This window comes from Ranitomeya variabilis, chromosome 2 (genome assembly GCF_051348905.1).
Source record: "Ranitomeya variabilis isolate aRanVar5 chromosome 2, aRanVar5.hap1, whole genome shotgun sequence".
In the NCBI taxonomy this organism is placed as follows: Eukaryota; Metazoa; Chordata; class Amphibia; order Anura; family Dendrobatidae; genus Ranitomeya; species Ranitomeya variabilis.
In genome coordinates, this window is record NC_135233.1 from 386,561,678 (window position 1) to 386,585,126 (window position 23,449).

The following is a 23,449-nucleotide window of genomic DNA, read 5'->3' on the forward strand; positions in this document are numbered from 1 at the left end:
CCCTGCGACTTCGGACATGCTGCGCGTCTTTTCAGATCGCAGCATGTCCGTACACCTTGCGGGGACGCAGTGTCCCCGCAAGGCATATCACAGGGCCCTATGGCGAGGGGTGCGATGATCCCGGATGTGTACTGTACACATCCGGCACCATCGCGTCCCAGAAAGGGGGCGGGGCTTAGCGCCGAGCGGCTTCGCCGCTGCGGCGATACCGCCGGCCATCCTGAGCGTGGACACGCACCCTAAGGGGTCTGTCTCATCAGCAAGCAGCATATTTTGCACTTGCTCAACATGAAGGGCATTTGACAAGTCAAATATTCTCCTCGCCATTTCAGAAGAAAAGCTGAAGCAAGAGAGAGATCATGTGTTAGGGCACAATGTGCCTGAGAAGCACAATCTTATTTCTAACAAAACCTTCTATGACAAATCCACAAATTTAGCACTAGCTATTCATAAAACAAGCTAAAAAAACAATTGGGATGAATAAAAACAGCAAATTCTAACCGTCAAAGGTGTGACGCATTCAAAGGCAATGAGCCGGAGAAGCCAAAACACTGATATCTGATCTCCTGCAGCTCTGCAGCACAAGAGGCTTCTCAGGTTTCACACAGCCTTTAAAGTTAGGAAGGTACTGGGAGGAGGGTATTTCCCAGACAAACCACTGAAAATAGAGAAATGAAACTAAGTGAACTGCGCCTGTCAGATCAGTTGCCCCTGACGGAGGGTTAAGTACCAAATTGGCTCTGTCACTAAGGGGTTAAGTGAGCACTCAAGGGTATTTATTGCTGGAAGGGGGCACTTGGGATATTATATCCTTCAAAGGCCCATACATGTCGTTGCACAGTAGGGACATTACTACTTTCTGTGGGATACTTTAATTTTGGGGGGGTGGGAGTAATCCTAGTAATGACACAATCGATTAAATATTGGGGTCAGTGGTCCACACTGCAGGTGCACACAGAGTGGGGAGTTTTTGTAGGTTGGGAATAGATGGGGACGGCGCTAGAAATGTAAAAAGTCAAATGTGCCTTTGTTGTAATCTGTGCAGACGAGTCCTGGCTGGAGAAGTTGTCATGTCGGTCTGGGCCAGATAGAAATGTGAACGATCCGAATCAGAAAGAACGTCATGTGTAAGTGACTATATATAACTTACAAATACTGATGTAAAATACTGACCAAATACTGCTAGTGTCACGGCAGCCTGAAGAGTCTTTCATGCTTTTTTTTAGTGGACCAACTTCCAAAAAACTCTTCTGAGCACATACCTTTAACATTTTTTCAAGCAGAAGACGCATCAGAAATCTCTCTTTTTTTTTCCTCACTTATTCTGAGCATTTTTTTAATATTTTTTTTATTAGTGTTTTTCTGTCATTTTATTATTAAATCCATTAAGCAATGGATAAAATGCTTGCAATTTTTTGTACTGAAAACTCTCCAAAAATATATAAAAAATCTAAACTACGGAAAAAACACCTGCAAGTTGAATATGTTACGGTAATCTTTTTAACCATTTGGCTTGTTTAAAAATATGAACAGCATTCTTTTAGTGCTTTTTTTTCGGCATATTTCAGAGCGGAACGGCTCAAATAATGCTGGAGAAAGATATAGTGGGAACATACCCTTAAGCTGTAGTCAGGGGGAATTATTTGCTCTAAAAGCTGGCTTAAAAATCTCTCAAACACTCAGGAATGTGCGCGCGACCTCTTTTTCAGGGAGATTCCATCAGAAACTTTCTTGAAAAATAGCTAAGACGCTTAGAAGAATGATCACATGCACCGCTATGTGAGCACGACTCGCTGTGCATAGTCATTTTGAGTTTCTTTTAACCACTTCAAGCTTCGAAAGCTGTGAAAAGGCTAAAAGAAGTGACCATTTAATTATTTTGGTGGCTTCCTAGTTTATATATATATAATTAGAATTAAAAAAAGCCAAAAAATGACCACAAAAATCGCCAAAGAAGACCCTTGAGGAAAATTTCTTCTTCTAAAACTCTGGCAGGTACGCCAATGTCTTAGTTCCTTGCTGCAGAGCTGTCAAGTTTTTCAAGGGAAAGCAGCTTCTGGAAAACCTCAGTGTTTTTTCCTTTGCCATCATTTCCACAACAGTGGCGAGAAGCTTCCCAAGAAATGAACACTACTTCTTTTACCAGCTTCACAGTTTCCGAATCCTGAAGCAACTAAAAGAAGACAGAACATGTGTACAGTAATGTCGCTTCCCCTTTACTGCGCACTATGTGCATTTCTTAGTAGGGTCTGCAGAGCTTTCTTGGGCGGATTGCAGGCAGAATGCACCTTAAAAAGGCGTAGTCTGCACCAGGGCTGGGACAAGGTATACAGTTATATGAAAAAGTTTGGGCACCCCTATTAATCTTAAGCTTAATGTTTTATAAAAATTTTTTTTTTTGCAACAGCTATTTCAGTTTCATATATCTAATAACTGTTGGACACAGTAATGTTTCTGCCTTGAAATGAGGTTTATTGTACTAACAGAAAATGTGCAATCTGCATTCAAACAAAATTTGACAGGTGCATAAGTATGGGCACCCTTATCATTTTCTTGTTTTAAATACTCCTACCTACTTTTTACTGACTTACTAAAGCACTTTTTTTTGTTTTGTAACCTCATTGCGCTTTGAACTTCACAGCCAGGTGTATGCAATCATAAGAAAAGCTACTTAAAGTGGCCACTTGAAGTTGTTCTCCTGTTTGAATCTCCTCTGAAGAGTGGCGCATGGGCTCCTCAAAACAACTGTCAAATGATCTGAAAACAAAGATTATTCAACATAGTTGTTCAGGGGAAGGATACAAAAAGCTGTCTCAGAGATTTAACCTGTCAATTTCCACTGTGAGGAACATAGTAAGGAAATGGAAGAACACAGGTACAGTTCTTGTTAAGGCCAAAAGTGGCAGGCCAAGAAAAACATCAGAAAGGCAGAGAAGAAGAATGGTGAGATCAGTCAAGGACAATCCTCAGACCACCTCCAGAGAGCTGCAGCATCAACTTGCTGCAGATGGTGTCACTGTGCATCGGTCAACTATACAGCGCACTTTGAACAAGGAGAAGCTGTATGGGAGAGTGATGCGAAAGAAGCCGTTTCTGCAAGCACACCACAAACAGAGTCGGCTGAGGTATGCAAAAGCACATTTGGAGAAGCCAATTTCTTTTTGGGAGAAGGTCCTGTGGACTGATGAAACCAAGATTGAGTTGTTTGGTCATACAAAAAGGCGTTATGTATGGTGGCAAAAAAACACAGTGCGTTGTATAGTTGACTGATGCACAGTGACACCATCTGCAGCAAGTTGATGCTGCAGCTCTCTGGAGGTGGTCTGAGGATTGTCCTTGACTGATCTCACCATTCTTCTTCTCTGCCTTTCTGATGTTTTTCTTGGCCTGCCACTTCTGGCCTTAACAAGAACTGTACCTGTGTTCTTCCATTTCCTTACTATGTTCCTCACAGTGGAAATTGACAGGTTAAATCTCTGAGACAGCTTTTTGTATCCTTCCCCTGAACAACTATGTTGAATAATCTTTGTTTTCAGATCATTCGACAGTTGTTTTGAGGAGCCCATGATACCACTCTTCAGAGGAGATTCAAACAGGAGAACAACTTGCAAGTGGCCACTTTAAATAGCTTTTCTCATGATTGCATACACCTGGCTATGAAGTTCAAAGCTCAATGAGGTTACAAAACCAAAAAAAGTGCTTTAGTAAGTCAGTAAAAAGTAGGTAGGAGTATTTAAAACAAGAAAATGATAAGGGTGTCCATACTTATGCACCTGTCAAATTTTGTTTGAATGCAGATTGCACATTTTCTGTTAGTACAATAAACCTCATTTCAAGGCAGAAACATTACTGTGTCCAACAGTTATTAGATATACGAAACTGAAATAGCTGTTGCAAAAAAAACAATTTTTATAAAACATTAAGCTTAAGATTAATAGGGGTGCCCAAACTTTTTCATATAACTGAATTGGTGCCCTAGGCAGATGAAGCTGATGGCGCTCCCCCACTCCGATGAACACTCAGCACCTAAGTAAAGAAATTAGTCAAATGACCTCCTAATGTATCCCCGCTTTTTCAACAAAAAATACCTAAAAACGTAATGTACTTTAGGGGTGAAGCTCAACAGGGTGTGGGGCTGTTTGGTTTCAATTAAAGTGAACGTCAGTATCAACAAGGAAATATTTACATCCAGGCTGGGCTGCAACTAGGAATTTCAGGGCCCCCTACTGGCAAAATTTTCTTGGCCCCCTTGAGAGTCCGCCCAGGCTCCACTCCTCGAACCTTCCACAGTCCCACCGCCTTGTCTTGGAAAAACTCCACTTCTGCACCACATCCTCACCAATCACACATTAACAGTTCCCATCACCAGACCACACATATAGCCAGCAGCTTTTGTTTTGGCCAAAAGATTTTTTAATCTCCCACCATGACAAGGTAGACTCTTTTGGCCAGGCCCTGCTCTACTATAACTTATTAAACATTTGTTAAAATATGCAATACAATTTCGGTATATTTGTATTTATTTTTCAATTTTTAAAATGACCAATAATATCACAAACAAGGAACAAATACCGCTACACCATGACCAGACCACATATTACCACCACATAGTGCCGAATAATACTACATACAAGGAACAAATACAGCCACATCATGGCCAGATGACATATTACCACCACATAGTGACCGAATACCACAATACTGATCATTAATAAAAAAAACACAACACTAATATCACCATAATAGCCATTACACACAGGAGATCTGTACTTCGTATACAGTGTCCGTGTACAGGTAATATACAGTGATCACCAGTGACATTATATACAGGAGCTCTGTATATAATGTCAGTGTACAGATAATACAGTGATCACCAGTGACATTATACACAGGAGATCTGTATATAGTATACAGTGCATAGTATCAGTGTACAGTTAACACACTGACTCACCGTCTCTAGTTTAAGTCCGTCATCTTTGCTTTTCATCTTCATCCAGAGCAGACCGCCATCATTTCTTCCACTCAGGACTCGTCTCTGCAGAAAATAAAACAGTTATCTAGAGCACATTCCCCAATTTTTCCACAACCTCTATTCTACGCCAGATGAAGAAAAAAAGCCCCATAGCAGTATGATGCAGCCCCATAGCAGTATAATGCACCCTCATAGTATAATGCACCCCCATAGCAGTATAATGCAGCCCCATAGCATTATAATGCACTCCTAAAGCAGTATAATGCAGCCCCATAGCAGTATAATGCACCCCATAGTATAATGCACCCCCATAGCAGTATAATGCAGCCCCATAGCATTATAATGCACTCCTAAAGCAGTATAATGCAGCCCCATAGCAGTATAATGCACCCAAATAGCATGATAATGCACCCCATAGCAGTATAATGTAGCCCCATAGGAGTATAATGCAGCCCCATAGCAGTATAATGCAGCCCCATAGGAATATAATTCGCCCCATAAGTATAATGCAGTCCCATAGGCGAATAATGCATCCCCATATGAGCATAATGCACCCTATAGTGGTATAAGGCAGCCCCATACCAGTATAATGCACCCCCATACCGGTATACTATGTCCCATACTGCGGCTTTAAAAAAAAAAAAAAGCATTTGGCTAGCGGTTATTAACTGTTGGCGTGCGAGAGGAATCTCCTTAACGGCAAGAGATTTTAAGTGATCGTGCATCGGACAATCAGTTTCTGAAGCGTCGGGATCCTGCCACTGGGGCCCGTTGAGCAGAACAGAGGGGGCCCTCTGATCATCGGGCCCCATTCGCCAGTAAGGGCAGTAATGCCTGGATGGCGGTCTTGCATACAGGGACCTTATAGGTGACCTCTTCTCTGATTGAGGTTTTTCTTTCTTTTCGTCTCCGTCTTGTCCAGATGCCATGATGACATTTCACATCCACAGCTTGTCTCTTTAGACCTACCTTTTCTCCGGTCTTCTGCAGCACATCCCAACACAGTGTCCTTTAAAAACAACAGTGATATTAACCCCTTTCTGACATCGGACGGACTATCCCGTCGAGGTGGGGTGGACCCGTATGACCACCGACGGGATAGTACGTCCAGCGCGATGGGCCGCGCACACGGGGGGAGCGCGGCCGATCGCGGCCGGGTGTCGGATATCGCAGCTGACATCCGGCACTATGTGCCAGGAGTGGTCACAGACCGCCCCGGCACATTAACCCCCGGCACACTGCGATCAAACATGATCGCAGTGTACCAGCGGTACAGGGAAGCATAGCGCAGGGAGGGGGCTCCCTGCGTGCTTCCCTGAGACCCCCGGAGCAACGCGATGTGATCGCGTTGCTCCGAGGGTCTCTTACCTCTTCCTCCCTGCAGCAGGCCCGGATCCAAGATGGCCGCGGCATCCGGGTCCTGCAGGGAGGTGGCTTCACTGCGCTGGCTCAGAGCAGGCGCCGGGAAGCCTCCAGGAGCTGTGCATGTCAGATCGCCGATCTGACACAGTGCAAAGCAAACTGTGATTGGCGATCTTAGGGTACCGTCTCACAGTGGCACTTTGATCGCTACGACGGCACGATCCGTGACGTTCCAGCGATATACATACGATATCGCTGTGTCTGACACGCTACTGCGATCAGGGACCCCGCTGAGAATCGTACGTCGTAGCAGATCGTTTGAAACTTTCTTTCGTCGCTGGATCTCTCGCTGTCATCGCTGGATCGGTGTGTGTGACACCGATCCACCGATGCGTTCGCTTGTAACCAGGGTAAACATCGGGTTACTAAGCGCAGGGCCGCGCTTAGTAACCCGATGTTTACCCTGGTTACCATTGTAAATGTAAAAAAAAAAACACTACATACTCACATTACGGTGCCTGTCACGTCCCTCGCCGGCGGCTTCCCGCAGTGACTGTGAGCGCCGGCCGTAAAGTAAAAGCAGAGCACAGCGGTGACGTCACAGTCAGTGCGGGAAGCAGACGGCGCTGGACGTGACGGACATCAGAAGGTGAGTATGTAGTGTTTTTTGTTTTTTTACATTTACATGGTAACCAGGGTAAACATCGGGTTACTAAGCGCGGCCCTAAATGCTTTATTATCATACCGCCAAACAAAAAGTGGAATAACACGCAATCAAAAAGACGGATATAAATAACCATGGTACCGCTGAAAACGTCATCTTGTCCCGCAAAAAACGAGCCACCATGCAGCATCATCAAAGAAAAAATAAAAAAGTTATAGTCCTCAGAATAAAGCGATGCAAAAATAATTATTTTTTCTATAAAATAGTTTTTATCGTATAAAAGCGCCAAAACATTAAAAAAAATGATATAAATGAGGTATCACTGTAATCGTACTGACCCAAAGAATAAAACTGCTTTATCCATTTTACCAAACGTGGAACGGTATAAACGCCTCCCCCAAAAGAAATTCATGAATAGCTGGTTTTTGGTCATTCTGCCTCACAAAAATCAGAATAAAAAGCGATCAAAAAATGTCACGTGCCCGAAAATGTTACCAATAAAAACGTCAACTCATCCTGCAAAAAACAAGACTTCACATGATTCTGTGGACCAAAATATGGAAAAATTATAATTATTTTGCAATAAAAAGCGTCTTTCAGTGTGCGACGGCTGGCAATCATAAAAATCCGCTAAAAAACCCGCTATAAAAGTAAATCAAACCCCCCTTCATCACCCCCTTAGTTAGCGAAAAATAAAAAAATTTAAAAAATGTATTTATTTCTATTTTCTCATTAGGGTTAGGGTTAGAGCTAGGGTTAGGGCTAAAGTTAGGGCTATGGTTAGGGCTAGGGTTAGGGCTAGGGTTAAGGCTACAGTTAGGGTTGGGGCTAAAGTTAGGGTTTGGATTACATTTACGGTTGGGAATAGGGTTGGGATTAGGGTTAGGGGTGTGTCAGGGTTAGGGGTGTGGTTAGGGTTATCGTTGGGATTAGGGTTAGGGATGTGTTTGGATTAGGGTTTCAGTTATAATTGGGGGGTTTCCACTGTTTAGGCACATCAGGGGATCTCCAAAGGCGACATGGCGTCCGATCTCAATTCCAGCCAATTCTGCGTTGAAAAAGTAAAACAGTGTTCCTTCCATTCCGAGCTCGCCCGTGCGCCTAAACAGGGGTTTACCCCAACATATGGGGTATCAACGTACTCAGGACACATTGGACAACAACTTTTGTGGTCCAATTTCTTCTGTTACCCTTGGGAAAATACAAAACTGGGGCCTAAAAAATAATTTTTGTGGAAAAAAAAAAAGTTTTTTTTATTTTCACAGCTCTGCGTTATAAACTGTAGTGAAACACTTGGGGGTTCAAAGTTCTCACAACACATCTAGAGAAGTTCCTTGGGGGGTCTGGTTTCCAATATGGGGTCCCTTGTGGGGGGTTTCTACTGTTTAGGTACATTAGGGGCTCTGCAAACGCAATGTGATGGCTGCAGACCAATCCATCTAAGTCTGCATTCCAAATGACGCTCCTTCCCTTCCGAGCTCTGCCATGCGCTCAAACGGTGGTTCCCCCCCACATATGGGGTATCAGCGTACTCAGGACAAATTGGACAACAACTTTTGGGGTCCAATTTCAACTGTTACCCTTGGAAAATACAAAACTGGGGGCTAAAACATAATTTTTGTGGAAAAAAAAAAGATTTTTTATTTTCACGGCTCTGCATTATAAACTGTAGTGAAACACTTGGGGGTTCACAGCTCTCACAACACATCAAGATGAGTTCCTTAGGGGGTCTACTTTCCAAAATGGTGGGGGTTTTCAATGTTTAGGCACATCAGTGGCTCTCCAAACGCAACATGGCGTCCCATCTCAATTCCTGTCAATTTTGCATTGATAAGTCAAACGGCACTCCTTCCCTTCCAAGCTCTCTCATGCGCCCAAACAGTGGTTTACCCCCACATATGGGGTATCAGCATACTCAGGACAAATTGGACAACAACTTTTGGGGTCCAAATTCTTCTCTTATCCTTGGGAAAATAAAAAATTGTGGGTGAAAAGATCATTTTTGTGAAAAAATATGATTTTTTATTTTTACGGCTCTGCATTATAAACTTCTGTGAATCACTTAATGTGTCAAAGTGCTCACCACACATCTAGATAATTTCCTTAGGGGGTCTACTTTCCAAAATGGTGTAACTTGTGGGGGGGTTTCAATGTTTAGGCACATCAGGGGCTCTCCAAACGCAACATGGCGTCCCATGTCAATTCCAGTCAATTTTGCATTGGAAAGTCAAATGGCGCTCCTTCGCTTCCGAGCTCTGCCATGCACCCAAACAGTGGTTTACCCCCACATATGGGGTATCGGCGTACTCAGGACAAGTTGTACAACAACTTTTTGGGTCCATTTTCTCCTGTTACCCTTGGTAAAATAAAACAAATTGGAGCTGAAGTAAATTTTTTGTGAAAAAAAGTTAAATGTTCATTTTTATTTAAACATTCCAAAAATTCCTGTGAAACACCTGAAGGGTTAATAAACTTCTTGAATGTGGTTTTGAGAACCTTGAGGGGTGCAGTTTTTAGAATGGTGTCATACTTGGGTATTTTCTATCATAAAGACCCCTCAAAATGACTTCAAATGAGATGTGGTCCCTAAAAAAAAATGGTGTTGTAAAAATGAGAAATTGCTGGTCAACTTTTAACCCTTATAACTCCCTAACAAAAAAAAATTTTGGTTCCAAAATTGTGCTGATGTAAAGTAGACATGTGGGAAATGTTACTTATTAAGTATTTTGTGTGACATATCTCTGTGATTTAATTGCATAAAAATTCAAAGTTGGAAAATGGCAAAATTTTTAACATTTTCGCCAAATTTCCGTTTTTTTCACAAATAAACCCAGGTAATATCAAAGAAATTTTACCACTATCATGAAGTACAATATGTCACGAGAAAACAATGTCAGAATCATCAGGATCCGTTGAAGCGTTCCAGAGTTATAACCTCATAAAGGGACAGTGGTCAGAATTGTGAAAATTGGCTTGGTCATTAACGTGCAAACCACCCTTGGGGGTAAAGGGGTTAATAGATTGCAAAAGTGATTTTTATGTATATGAGAGGTAATTAGTGTCTTTTCTTGTCAAAAGCATCCTCTTTAAAAAAAAAAAAAAGAAAATCACGTAACATCAATGTAAAAAAGAAATTGAGTAAGTGTGGTTTCACATTTGCGTCTCTGTGCGCAGCGTATCATACGCACAGATCTGCATGTGTCATGCGTATCTATCTTTAACATGGCGTACGCCAAGACATGCGTTTGTATGCATTCGCATGTGTCTGCGTATGCATGCGTCGTTTCTCGGCGTGCGGTGGGTTCCGGCGAACGTAACATGTTTTTGAGGGGTCAGTTATGCGCAGTCATCTGCATGCGGTTGTCTCCTAGTGCAGCGGTTGTCTCCTGGTGCAGCAGTTGTCTCCTGGTGCAGCAGTTGTCTCCTGGTGCAGCAGTTGTCTCCTGGTGCAGCAGTTGTCTCCTGGTGCAGCAGTTCTCTCCTGGTGTATCGGTTGTCTCCTGGTGCGGCGGTTCTCTCCTGGTGCAGAGGTTGTCTCCTGGTGCAGCGGTTCTCTACTGGTGATGCGGGTGTCTCTTGGTGCTGCTGGCTGTCCTGGTGAGGACAACACAGTCTACAGTCCTGCAGCTGTTTGAGAGGATAGGGACCTTCTGACAGTGACACTTCTTAGATTTGGGGGCTGCCTAAAACACAGTAGTGGGGGGTCTAGAAAAATGGATTGTGAGCGGGCATCTTTTTGTAGTAAAGGTTGTAATATCCGTGCAGCTCCCCTTAGCACCTCCACATTTGGGTTGTAGATGACTACTAGAGGCACCCGATTATTTTGTCGTTTAGCTTTGTAATGCAGCAGGTGATTTCTTGAGATTCTAGTTGCTCTTGTAATCTGGTTTTCAATTGTTCTTGGATGGTAGCCCTAATTCAAAAAGATCTTTCTGAGGCGACCAAGGTGTTCATCCCTATCCATGGTGTTGGAACATATATGATTGTATCTGATGGCTTGGCTGTAGACAATAGAGTTTTTTATGTGTTTTGGATGGAAACTGTCCCATTTAAGGTATGTTGGGCGGTCGATTGGCTTCTGATACAGGGATGTTTCTATTTCATTGTTCTGCAGCTTAATGATGGTGTCTAAAAAGTTAATTTCAGTGCAGGAGTAGTTGAGTGTTAAGTTTATGGTGGGATGAAATTGATTAACCCCTTAATCCCATATGACGTACTATCCCGTCGAGGTGGGGTGGGCCTTAATTTCCACCGACGGGATAGTACGTCATATGCGATCGGCCGCGCTCACGGGGGGAGCGCGGCCGATCCCGGCCGGGTGTCAGCTGACTATCGCAGCTGACATCCTGCACTATGTGCCAGGAGCGGTCATGGACCCCCGGCACATTAACCCCCGGCACACTGCGATCAAACATGATCGCAGTGTTCCGGCGGTATAGGGAAGCATTGCGCAGGGAGGGGGCTCCCTGCGGGCTTCCCTGAGACCCCCGGAGCAACGCGATGTGATCGCGGTGCTCCGAGCGTCTCTTACCTCCTATCCCTGCAGGCCCCGGATCCAAAATGGACGCGGGGCTGTATCCGGGTCCTGCAGGGACTACTTCCGGGTCCAGGGCAGGCGCTGGTAAGCCTGCAGCGCTGTAAGTCGGATCGCTGTTCTGACAGAGTGCTGTGCAAACTGTCAGATCAGCGATCTGTGATGTCCCCCCTAGGACAGAGTAAAAAAGTAAAAAAAAAAATTCCACATGTGTAAAAAAAATTTTTTTAAATTCCTAAATAAAGAAAAAATATATATATTATTCCCATAAATACATTTCTTTATCTAAATAAAAAAAAAAAACAATAAAAGTACACATATTTAGTATCGCCGCGTCTGTAACAACCCAACCTATAAAACTGTCCGACTAGTTAACCCCTTCAGTGAACACCGTAAGAACAAAAAAAAAAACGAGGCAAAAAACAACGCTCTATTATCATACCGCCGAAAAAAGTGGAATAACACGCGATCAAAAAGACTATCTATATATATATATATATATATATATATATATATATATATATATATATAAACACCATGGTACCACTGAAAACGTCATCGTGTCCCGCAAAACACAAGCTGCCGTACAGCATCATAAGCAAAAAAATAAAAAAGTTATAGTCCTCAGAATAAAACAATGCCAAAATAATTTTTTTTTCTATAAAACCGCTTTTATCGTATAAAAGCGCCAAAACATAAGAAAATGATATAAATGAGACATCGCTGTAATCGTACTGACCCGAAGAATAAAACTGCTTTATCAATTTTACCAAAGGTGGAACGGTATAAACGCCTCCCCCAAAAGAAATTCATGAATAGCTGGTTTTTGGTTATTCTGTCTCACAAAAATCGGAATAAAAAGCGATCCAAAACTGTCACGTGTCCGAAAATGTTACCAATAAAAACGTCAACTCGTCCCGCAAAAAACAAGACCTCACATGACTCTGTGGACCAAAATATAGAAAAATTATAGGTCTCAAAATGTGGAGACGCAAAAACTTTTTTGCTATAAAAAGCGTCTTTTAGTGTGTGACAGCTGCCAATCATAAAAATCCGCTATAAAAAAAGCTATAAAAGTAAATCAAACCCCCCTTCATCACCCCCTTAGTTAGGGAAAAATAATAAAATTAAAAAAAATGTATTTATTTCCATTTTCCCATTAGGGTTAGGGTTAGGGCTAGGGTTGGGGCTAGGGTTGGAGCTAAAGTTAAGGTTAGGGTTGGGGCTAAAGTTAGGGTTAGGGTTGGGGCTAAAGTTAGGGTTAGGGTTTGGGGCTAAAGTTAGGGTTAGGGTTGGGGCTAAAGTTAGGGTTAGGATTACATTTACGGTTGGGATTAGGGTTGGGATTAGAGTTAGAGTTAGGGGTGTGTCAGGGTTAGGGGTGTGGTTAGGGTTACCGTTGGGATTAGGGTTAGGGGTGTGTTTGGATTAGGGTTTCAGGTAGAATTGGGGAGTTTCCACTGTTCAGGCACATCAGGGGCTCTCCAAACGCGACATGGCGTCCGATCTCAATTCCAGCCAATTCTGCGTTGAAAAAGTAAAACAGTGCTCCTTCCCTTCCGAGCTCTTCCGTGCGCCCAAACAGTGGTTTACCCCAGCATATGGGGTATCAGCGTACTCGGGACAAATTGGACAACAACTTTTGGGGTCCAAGTTCTCTTGTTATCCTTAGAAGATAAAAATTTGGGGGGCTAAAAATCATTTTTGTGGGAAAAAAAAGGATTTTTTATTTTCACGGCTCTGCGTTGTAAACTGTAGTGAAACACTTGGGGGTTCAAAGTTCTCACAACACATCTAGATAAGTTCCTTGGGAGGTCTAGTTTCCAATATGCAGTCACTTGTGGGGGGTTTCTACTGTTTGGGTACATCAGGGGCTCTGCAAATGCAACGTGACGCCTGCAGACAAATCCATCTAAGTCTGCATTCCAAATGGCGCTCCTTCCCTTCCGAGCTCTGTCATGCGCTTAAACAGTGGTTCCCCCCCACATATGGGGTATCAGCGTACTCAGGACAAATTGGACATCAACTTTTGGGGTCCAATTTATCCTGTTACCCTTGGGAAAATACAAAACTGGGGGCTAAAAAATCATTTTTGTGAAAAAAAAAAAGAATTTTTATTTTCACGGCTCTGCGTTATAAACTGTAGTGAAACACTTGGGGGTTCAAAGCTCTCAAAACACATCTAGATAAGTTCCTTAGGGGGTCTACTTTCCAAAATGGTGTCACTTGTGGGGGTTTTTAATGTTTAGGCACATCAGGGGCTCTCCAAACGCGACATGGCGTCCCATCTTAATTCCAGTCAATTTTGCATTGAAAAGTTAAATGGCGCTCCTTCCCTTCCGAGCTCTGCTATGCGCCCAAACAGTGGTTTACCCCCACATATGGGGTATCAGCGTACTCAGGACAAATTGCACAACAACTTTTGTGGTCTAATTTTTTCTCTTACCCTTGGGAAAATAAAAAATTGGGGGCGAAAAGATCATTTTTGTGAAAAAATATGATTTTTTTATTTTTACGGCTCTGCATTATAAACTTCTGTGAAGCACTTGTTGGGTCATAGTGCTCACCACACATCTAGATAAGTTCCTTAAGGGGTCTACTTTCCAAAATGGTGTCACTTGTGGGGGGTTTCAGTGTTTAGGCACATCAGGGGCTCTCCAAACGCAACATGGCGTCCCATCTCAATTCCAGTAAATTTTGCATTGAAAAGTAAAATGGCGCTCCTTTCCTTACGAGCTCTGCCATGCGCCCAAACAGTGGTTTATCCCCACATATGGGGTATCAGCGTACTCAGAACAAATTGTACAACAACTTTTGGGGTCCATTTTCTCCTGTTACCCTTGGTAAAATAAAACAAATTGGAGCTGAAATAAATTTTGTGTGAAAAAAAGTTAAATGTTAATTTTTATTTAAACATTTCAAAAATTCCTGTGAAACACCTGAAGGGTTAATAAGCTTCTTGAATGTAGTTTTGAGCACCTTGAGGGGTGCAGTTTTTAGAATGATGTCACACTTGGGTATTTTCTATCATATAGACCCCTCAAAATGACTTCAAATGAGATGTGGTCCCTTTAAAAAAATGGTGTTGTAAAAATGAGAAATTTCTGGTCAACTTTTAACCCTTATAACTCCCTAACAAAAAAAAATTTGGTTCCAAAATTGTGCTGATGTAAAGTAGACATGTGGGAAATGTTACTTATTAAGTATTTTGCGTGACATATCTCTGTGATTTAAAGGCATAAAAATTCAAAGTTGGAAAATTGCGAAATTTTCAAAATGTTCGCCAAATTTCCGTTTTTTTTCACAAATAAACGCAAGTTACATCGAATAAATTTTACCACTATCATGAAGTACAATATGTCACGAGAAAACCATGTCAGAATCGCTAAGATCTGTTGAAGCGTTCCAGAGTTATAACCTCATAAAGGGACAGTGGTCAGAATTGTAAAAATTGGCCCGGTCATTAACGTGCAAACCACCCTCGGGGCTTAAGGGGTTAAAATGCATAAATAAATTTCTGTCCACACTATGACCTAAGTAAACCTCCTATGGTATATGACCTCCACATTGACCGCCTTAATAAGCAACACCCACCACACGGTCTACCATTATTATCAGCTATAAGCGCCACACCGTCCGGCCTTATGAACCACGGGCCTATAACATTGCTGTCCCCTCGCTAGTTTTCACTTACAATCTCTTTATATCTCCACACTGTCCCCCCGCCATCCTAACCTCTCCCCATACTGTGCCCCCATTTCACGCTGCCCCTCTCTATATCCACTTTCACACTATGCCCTCATACTGCACACCATGTTGTCATCTCCAAACTGTATCCCCCCCAACACTGTTCTGCTACATGGTATGATGGTGACCACGGCCGTCCATACAGTTTGACATCCACAACCTCCCCCCAAAATACACTATGATGTCCACAACAGTCCCCTCAATATACAGTATGATGGCCCCCACAGACCCCTATACAGTTTCCTTTTTTGCTTTAGCAGCTAATGGTGGGCCTACATCCATGACGGCTTTTGTTGTTTGTTTTTGCACCATTTTTTTATGAAAATAAAATTTAGTGATTAACTTTGAACAAACTTTGAAGCAATTCTGACATGAATTTTTTTTTCACCATTGTTTCCAATACAGTAAAAATAGTGTTCAGTAAAAAGACAGCAAGTTAATTTTTTCCCTTTAGTCAGTACAATTTTTTTTAATTAGTTTTGCCCCCCAAAAAGTCTGGATGAAAAGAAAAATTGCATTTTTTTCTTCACCATATACTGAAACCTATCGGGGCCTTTTTGTGGAAAACGTTAAAGTCTGTATAGTAGTCTTATTTAGGTGTAAGTCTAACTTTTTGTATTGAGGATGATGGGATACAAAATAAATAGATAAATCTACTGGGTTTTTTTTCTTGCAGGTTTTTTATTGACTTTTTTTCTGCAAGTTTTCACAATTTAAATAATAGTAAATATGTGTTTATTTTACGGTGGCCAGTTTAACTCCATTTACTTCCGTTTTTTTTATTTTTCATGAGACATAACTTTTTACTTTTCTGTCCCCTTTGATGTAAGAGGGATTTTTTTTTGCGGGTCAAGTTGGTAGTTTTGAATGACAACATTCACTTTATTGTATTGAAAAAAATTCTTAATGTATGAAATAATGAAAAAAAAGAGCACTTCAACTGTTTGTTTTTTTTTGTTATTGAGGGGGTTGTGAGGAAAAAAGACCCAGCAACATAATTCTGCAGGATACTTTCATGGTTTATTTTTAATAAGTGTTGTAATCAGGGCTGTCCGTCCTCTCTCATGCCTCAGTTCTGCCATCACTCCTCTATCTAATCTCGCGCCATTTTTTTTTCTATTTTTTGTCTGTCACACTTTTCGCGCCACATTTCTCGGTGACGTATGATCACCACGTGACCTCGCATTCTGGAGCCCAGCAGCCATCTCTAATCCTAGTCAGGGAACAATTCAGCCCGACAGTTGGGTCTAAATGCTGCGCTTTGTGCAAAGAAAGTGACCCCAACCGAGTTCCGAATACGTATCGTAATCTCCATAAAAATGAAGTTCACACGTCCAGCACTGGGCTCCCGGGCCGGAGCTGTTCCCTTACTAGTAATGGCGGCCGCAGGTTCCCAAGCCCCGCCCCATCCCTGGAATCACGTGACGACCCTCCTAGACTGCCGGCGCGCCTCGGTTTAAAGTACCAGAGTGGCCGGTGCGGGTCGGGACGGTTCCCATAGTGATTATGTCGGCTTAGGTCACCGGAGACCGGCCCAGTGACAGGTGAGTGCAATCTCCTCATAATCACCATTACCGCCATTCATTGCCAGGTGGTGCAGAAAGAGGCTGCACACGACATGTGCTGGGACTTGTAGTGCAGCAGCTCCGGGTCACCAGATGTCGCCATGTTTGGAAATGTAGTGATAATCGGTCGGCAGCCGCCATTTTCCGCGTTCTCCCTGTACGGAAAATCCGTCACAAAATCCGCAGCTGTCGTGTGTGAGTTTAAAGGGTTTCTCCAGCGTAGTTTGCCCTGACGTCAGGAGCAGCGGAGCCAGAGGTCTCTTGTGTGATGGCGGAGGGGTCTCGTCTTCACTGAAAGCTGCAAAAAATCTGCTGCAGAAACAGACTGTGCACAGATCGGTCCAGAAAATCACAGAAGCAGCATCGAGGCCACGCGGAAATTTGTGGTTTTTATGTTTTTTTTTTTTTTTTTTTTTATTTTCTGTTTGATCTCAAAGATTTTAAAATGAGGGGAAACAATAAAAAAAAAAAAAAAAAAAAACCTGAAAGAAGTGACTGTCTGCATAAGGGTAAAGTTCCACGTTCCGGATTGCCGGCGGTTTGGACGGAGCGGAAAACTCGTGCTGCCCCCTTCTGTACGCGCAGTGATTCCGGATGTGTTCACTGCACCCCACACATAGGGCCCTGGACGGAGCGTCACCACAAGGTAAACAGACATGCTGTGTTTTAAAAAGACGCGCCGCATGTCCGTTAACGCAGGGCCACTGGATGCGTGTTCGCACGCATAGTGGAGACGGGATTTCATAAAGTCGCCTCCACCATGCTGTAACATCTGGACGCTGCGGCTCTACACAGCATTCAATCTGCAGCTATTCCGGATGTAATCCGGCCCGTGGACACATACCCTAAGAATACAACTTGTTACAGATGCATCGTGTGAACGGGATTTTACAAATCTTGTTCCTTTTGTTTCTGCTTGTAAAATGCTGCGTTTTATTTTGTGCCTTATATAACGCTCTGTAAAAATTCTCCGTATGAATGAGCCTTTGGGCTGCGTTCACACTGACTGTTTTGAAGTGGCTTTTTGAGCAGATTTTTGCCTTAGCTCACATGGTAGTTTTTTTTATGTGGAAAATAAACTTTGGTAACTAAATCGATTGATGCCGAATACACAAAAAAAGCATTACAAAAATGCTAAAAAAATGTTTTGGGTGGGAATGAATGAGTTTTCAGCCAGCTTTCTATTGGTGGCCGGAGCCCTGACGCGCGTGGCCGAATCCATGGTCTGTCCTCCCGGCCGGTGTCGCAGATCTGCCCTATTCTCCTGAGTGAAGCTGATATGCAGGATGCGGCGCATGAGCAATGGGGTCTTAATCTCTGAGCGCTGCGGCTCCTCCCTCTTGTAATGTAGGGGCTCAGTAGTTGGGCTCTCGCTAATGATGTGTTAAATGGGTTAAGTGCCTCTCTCTTCACATCAGGGCGTGAGGGTCGCTTCTGTCGCAACTTTCATGATCGTTTCCCAGTAGCAATGAGCGAGTATGCTCGGATAAGGTGTTCTCGCTCGTGTCCTATTCGGGTATTTTTGGCGTGGTCGGAAAATATGTTTGCGTTGCTGCTGTTGCGTTTCATGTGGCTGTTCGACAGCCTAACAAACAGGAAATCCCTGCACGTGTTGCGGCTGCCGGACAGCCTCGAGACTTGCGGCCGCTGTGACTTGAGCATTTTTTTCCCTCACTCACTGACCATACTCGATTAGGACACGAACGTGCTCGGATAACACCTTATCCGAGCACGCTCACTCATCACTACTTGCCGGTCCTCGCCCAACAATTATGATTTCTGTGACCTGTTAATTATAACAAGACGCTGCATGATACCTGGCAAGCCACCGTCACCGCCCCATCGGCAGCGGATGCGGGAGCAAGAGGTGCGGGATTAGGGTGACCGGTATTTTGAGGGTTTTTTTCATTCCAGGCTTTGAAAACGTTGGATCTTGTCACTTTTTTTTGGAAGCATCTCCTGATGGAAAACTCCAGAAGGCTGCAAGAAACACTTCAGGGAATGGACATACTCCCCATCATGGAGCGTTTTCTGAAGCCAGTTTCATTGTTTTTTGACAGTGAAGTAATGTTGTGCCCAGCGGCGTCACTGTCTCATCCTGTTTCCTGGATTAACCCACAATGACAGTCTGCACAGAGACATCAGTCCTGCTACCCCATTGTCACACCGTTATACATACAGTAGTGGTGATTTTTTTTTTTTTTGCAGAGCGACATGTTCATAATTTGCCATGCTAAACTACAGTCTCACTGCGATGGTCGTCTGGATGGATCGCCGTCACTTTTTGTGTCTGTAGTATTTTTGCTTTGACGCCGCTGGTGTTTCTTTTATGTTACAGGACGGATAAGAAGTTGTTGTCGGCCTCTGCTGAGAATCGGCGCCGATATGGGAATTCAGGGTCTACTACAATTCCTTAAAGAGGCCACCGAACCCATCAATGTGAAGAAGTACAAGGGTCAGACGGTGGCCGTGGACACCTACTGCTGGCTTCATAAAGGAGCATTTGCCTGCGCTGAGAAACTAGCCAGAGGTGAACCCACCGATCAGTAAGTCTGTCCTCCACGTAGCTAGAGACATGAACAGGTCAAGTAAGCTGAGATAGATGGGGAGAATTTGGAGGACCACCTCCTGGGGGGCATTTCCACCTGTGCATAGACCCTCACCGATCACTGAAAGGAGGGGGCAAAGAAGATCAGTAGAGTGCGGCTCTTGGGTCGCTGAAGATGGGATTATAGACTTTCTACTAAGCCTGTCTTCATCTAATCCTGTGCCTCTGATCTTCTGCCTCTTGTTTCACCACTTACTAGGGGTCTCTGCACCCAGACCCTCACTGATCAAAAGTTTTATTTCAGGGATTTATTAGCTTGATTTTATGGGGGCCTAGAGTTACAGACCTACAAGAAAAGTCACAGCTGTTACTCACCCTCCCTGGTTTCACCGCTTCCTCTCTGCCATCACTCCTCTCTTTGATGGGCTGCAGCTGTTACACCATGTCTACAGAAAATGTCACTGCTGCAGCCAGTCACTTCAATGATATTGATGTAGATGGCACAAGCTGCTGAGCTCAGTGATTGGCTGAAGCGGTCGTGAGCTCTGTAGTCTTGACTTCACTGGAGCAGTGCTGTACCGGGGAAGGGCGAGTAACAACTGCACATATTTCTCCTGATACTGTTTAGACGTTGGTGTAAAGTCCTCCAGGTTTGGTAAATGTCAACGGGGGGCAGCAGAAATCGGAGCCTGGTGCACTAATGCTCTGAAAGGCTCTGGCGGCTTAGAGAAGATATGGTTTGCCAATGGTCCTGACCAGATCTTCAAAGACTTCTCTGAATGCTCCTAGTGATTGACAGGTACATACATGGGACAGCTGTCAGTCACTTGGAGCAGCGCTAGGAGAAGCTGGATCTTCACACTGTTTTCTATGAAGCGCCGGCGCTTTATAGAGAAATGTGTACCTGGCTATTATACACTATGCTCTGATTCTGCTGTCTGTGGTTTGGGGAGCATGAATTGACTGACAGGTTTAAAGGGATTGTCCACTACTAGTACAACCCCTTCTCGATCTAAATGTTTGGCCCAATGATCCCCTGGTTGCCCAGCTGGTTTCCAGGGATGACATGTCACCTAGAACCGTGACCCTTTCATCCAATGGACCAGCCTGGTAAAGCCAAATATACATATTTTTATTTTGGACGATCAGCTATTGGAAACCACAATTTGCTACTGAAAATGTTTGCATCATATCCATCCTGTGTGAACGCGCCCCAGTAATGATCTCCCTTTATTTCAGGTATGTCACCTACTGCATGAAGTTTGTGCACATGCTGCTGGCACACGGGGTCCGGCCCATACTAGTATTTGATGGATGCACTTTACCCTCCAAGAAAGATGTTGAGAAGACCAGACGGGAGTAAGTTACCTCCAAGATGGGGAGAAAATATTTGTCCCTGGTTACCTCTAGGCTGTCGGGGATTTGGCACTTTTTATGTGGGGAATATTGCCGCCTGCAGATCAGTTATTATTTATTATTATAGCTCCATTTATTACATTTATAAAGGGGTTCACGTAATAAAAAAAAAGTACAGTAATCTTAAATAATACAGATCATCAGCTGGTACAGGAGAGAGGCCCCTGCCCGCGAGGCTCACAGTCAGCTGTGTCATAGGTTGGATCCGGCGCAGCACCGTGGCTTCAGTTCTTATCCGACTGTGGGAAAAGTCTTATAAATATCATTTCTGTTTTTAGAGATATTTTGCAGGTGTCTTTTATTTTTTTTGTACTCTTACAGGAAACCTAACAATATCCTTCTTGCAGGAAGAGGAAACTGAATATGCAAAAGGGGAAGCAGCTCCTGAGAGAAGGCAAGGTGTCCGAGGCCAGAGACTGTTTCTCGCGTGCCATTAACATCACGTCAGAGATGGCTCATGCCGTTATCACAGTGAGTCCTGGTGCCGATCGCTGCTGTGCGGGGTCATAGACTTGTTCTTCATGATGGGCGTTGCAGGGAAAAATTACGGGGTTGTTCCATGACAAAAAAAATGAAATAATGAAAGAAGGAAAACAAAAACACCACCTTCCCCCATTAACATATGGAAATAATATTAAAGAAATCATATTTGGTATTGATGTGTCCGCAATGCATTTTCTATGGTAAATCCTGTCAAGCATTGCTGTTTTTCGCTCACAGAGGAGGGACTCTCATTTATTAGACATTTTCGGCATATGCATTGGATATGTCGTAAATGTGTCATGACTCATGAGACAACCCCTTTAAGGCCGTCCAATATATATATATATATATATATATATATATATATATATATATATATATATATATATATATATATATATATATATATATATATATATATATATATATATATATATATATATATATATATATATATATATTCGTCTAAGGGGCACTTCTGTTTGTTTGCCTGTGTCTGTTTGTCTGTCTGTCACGGAAATCCCGCGTCGCTGAGTGGTCGCGGCCGCCAGGCCACGACCAATCAGCGACGTGCACAGTCCGGCCGGGAATTCGCCCCCTCCATACTCCCCTCCAGTCAGCGCTCACACAGGGTTAATGGCTGCGTTACACCGCGCTATGCCGCGGTGTAACGTACTCCGTTAACGCTGCTATTAACCCTGTGTGACCAACTTTTTACTATTGATGCTGCCTATGCAGCATCAATAGTAAAAAGATCTAATGTTAAAAATAATAAAAAAAAATAAAAATCATTATACTCACCTTCCAGTGCCTTTCCCGTTCCTCGCGACGCTCCGGGCCATGCATTGCGGTCTTCGCGAGATGACGACGTAGCGGTCTCGCGAGACCGCTACGTCATCATCTCGCGAGACCGCAATGCACTCTTGGGACCGGAGCGTCACGAGGAGCATCGCTAAACGCCTTGCCTGGATCTGGGGGCTGCCGGAAGGTGAGTATATAACTATTTTTTTCATTTTAATTCTTTTTTTTTTAACAGGGATATGGTGCTCACATTGCTATATACTACGTGGGCTGTGCTATATACTACGTGGGCTGTGCTATATACTACGTGGGCTGTGCTATATACTACGTGGGCTGTGCTATATACTACGTGGGCTGTGCTATATACTACGTGGGCTGTGCTATATACTACGTGGGCTGTGCTATGTACTACGTGGCTGGGCAATATACTGCGTGGCTGGGCAATGTACTGCGTGGCTGGGCAATGTACTGCGTGGCTGGGCAATGTACTGCGTGGCTGGGCAATGTACTGCGTGGCTGGGCAATGTACTGCGTGGCTGGGCAATGTACTGCGTGGCTGGGCAATGTACTGCGTGGCTGGGCAATGTACTGCGTGGCTGGGCAATGTACTGCGTGGCTGGGCAATGTACTGCGTGGCTGTGTTATATACTGGGCTGGGCAATGTACTGCGTGGCTGGGCAATGTACTGCGTGGCTGGGCAATGTACTGCGTGGCTGGGCAATGTACTGCGTGGCTGGGCAATGTACTGCGTGGCTGGGCAATGTACTGCGTGGCTGTGTTATATACTGCGTCTCTGCTATATACTACGTGGGCTGTGCTATATACTACATGGGCTGTGGTATATACTACGTGGCTGTGTTATATACTGCGTCTCTGCTATATACTACGTGAGCTGTGCTATATACTACGTAGCTGTGCAATATACATGGCTGTGCTATATGCTGCGTGGGCTGTGCTATATGCTGCGTGGGCTGTGCTATATGCTGCGTGGGCTGTGCTATATGCTGCGTGGGCTGTGCTATATGCTGCGTGGGCTGTGCTATATGCTGCGTGGGCTGTGCTATATGCTGCGTGGGCTGTGCTATATGCTGCGTGGGCTGTGCTATATGCTGCGTGGGCTGTGCTATATTTCTCTGCTGTATTTGTGCATCATGAATCGTGGTATGTGCTAAAGAGGGGTGCCCACTGAGACTCTTTCGTCCGGGGCCCTCAAAAACCTGGAGCCGGCCCTGACTTCACTGATTGGTCACGCCCGGCCGGCCGCAAACAATCAGTGACAGGCGCAGTCTGGCCGCGAATTGGCGCGGGATTTGAACCACGCTTCGCTAGTTGGTTGCGCCTGGCCGGCCGAATCCTG

The 23,449-nt window shown here is 43.9% G+C and overlaps 1 protein-coding gene across 3 annotated transcripts in view; it reads left to right on the plus strand.

Moving 5' to 3' along the window:
- The first annotated feature begins 16,690 nt into the window (after positions 1-16,690).
- The window catches only part of EXO1 (exonuclease 1), a 53,879-nt gene continuing 47,120 nt past the window's right edge, over positions 16,691-23,449 (plus strand). For 2 of the 3 annotated variants that reach the window (XM_077286355.1, XM_077286357.1), the window contains exons 1-4: positions 16,691-16,823; positions 19,183-19,390; positions 20,632-20,751; positions 21,156-21,279. In XM_077286355.1, the coding sequence (XP_077142470.1) occupies positions 19,230-19,390; positions 20,632-20,751; positions 21,156-21,279 (405 nt within the window). In that variant the 5' untranslated portion in view covers positions 16,691-16,823; positions 19,183-19,229. Of the gene's footprint in view, positions 16,824-16,865; positions 17,354-19,182; positions 19,391-20,631; positions 20,752-21,155; positions 21,280-23,449 lie in introns of those variants that run through there. The other variant, XM_077286356.1, reaches the window with a different exon arrangement.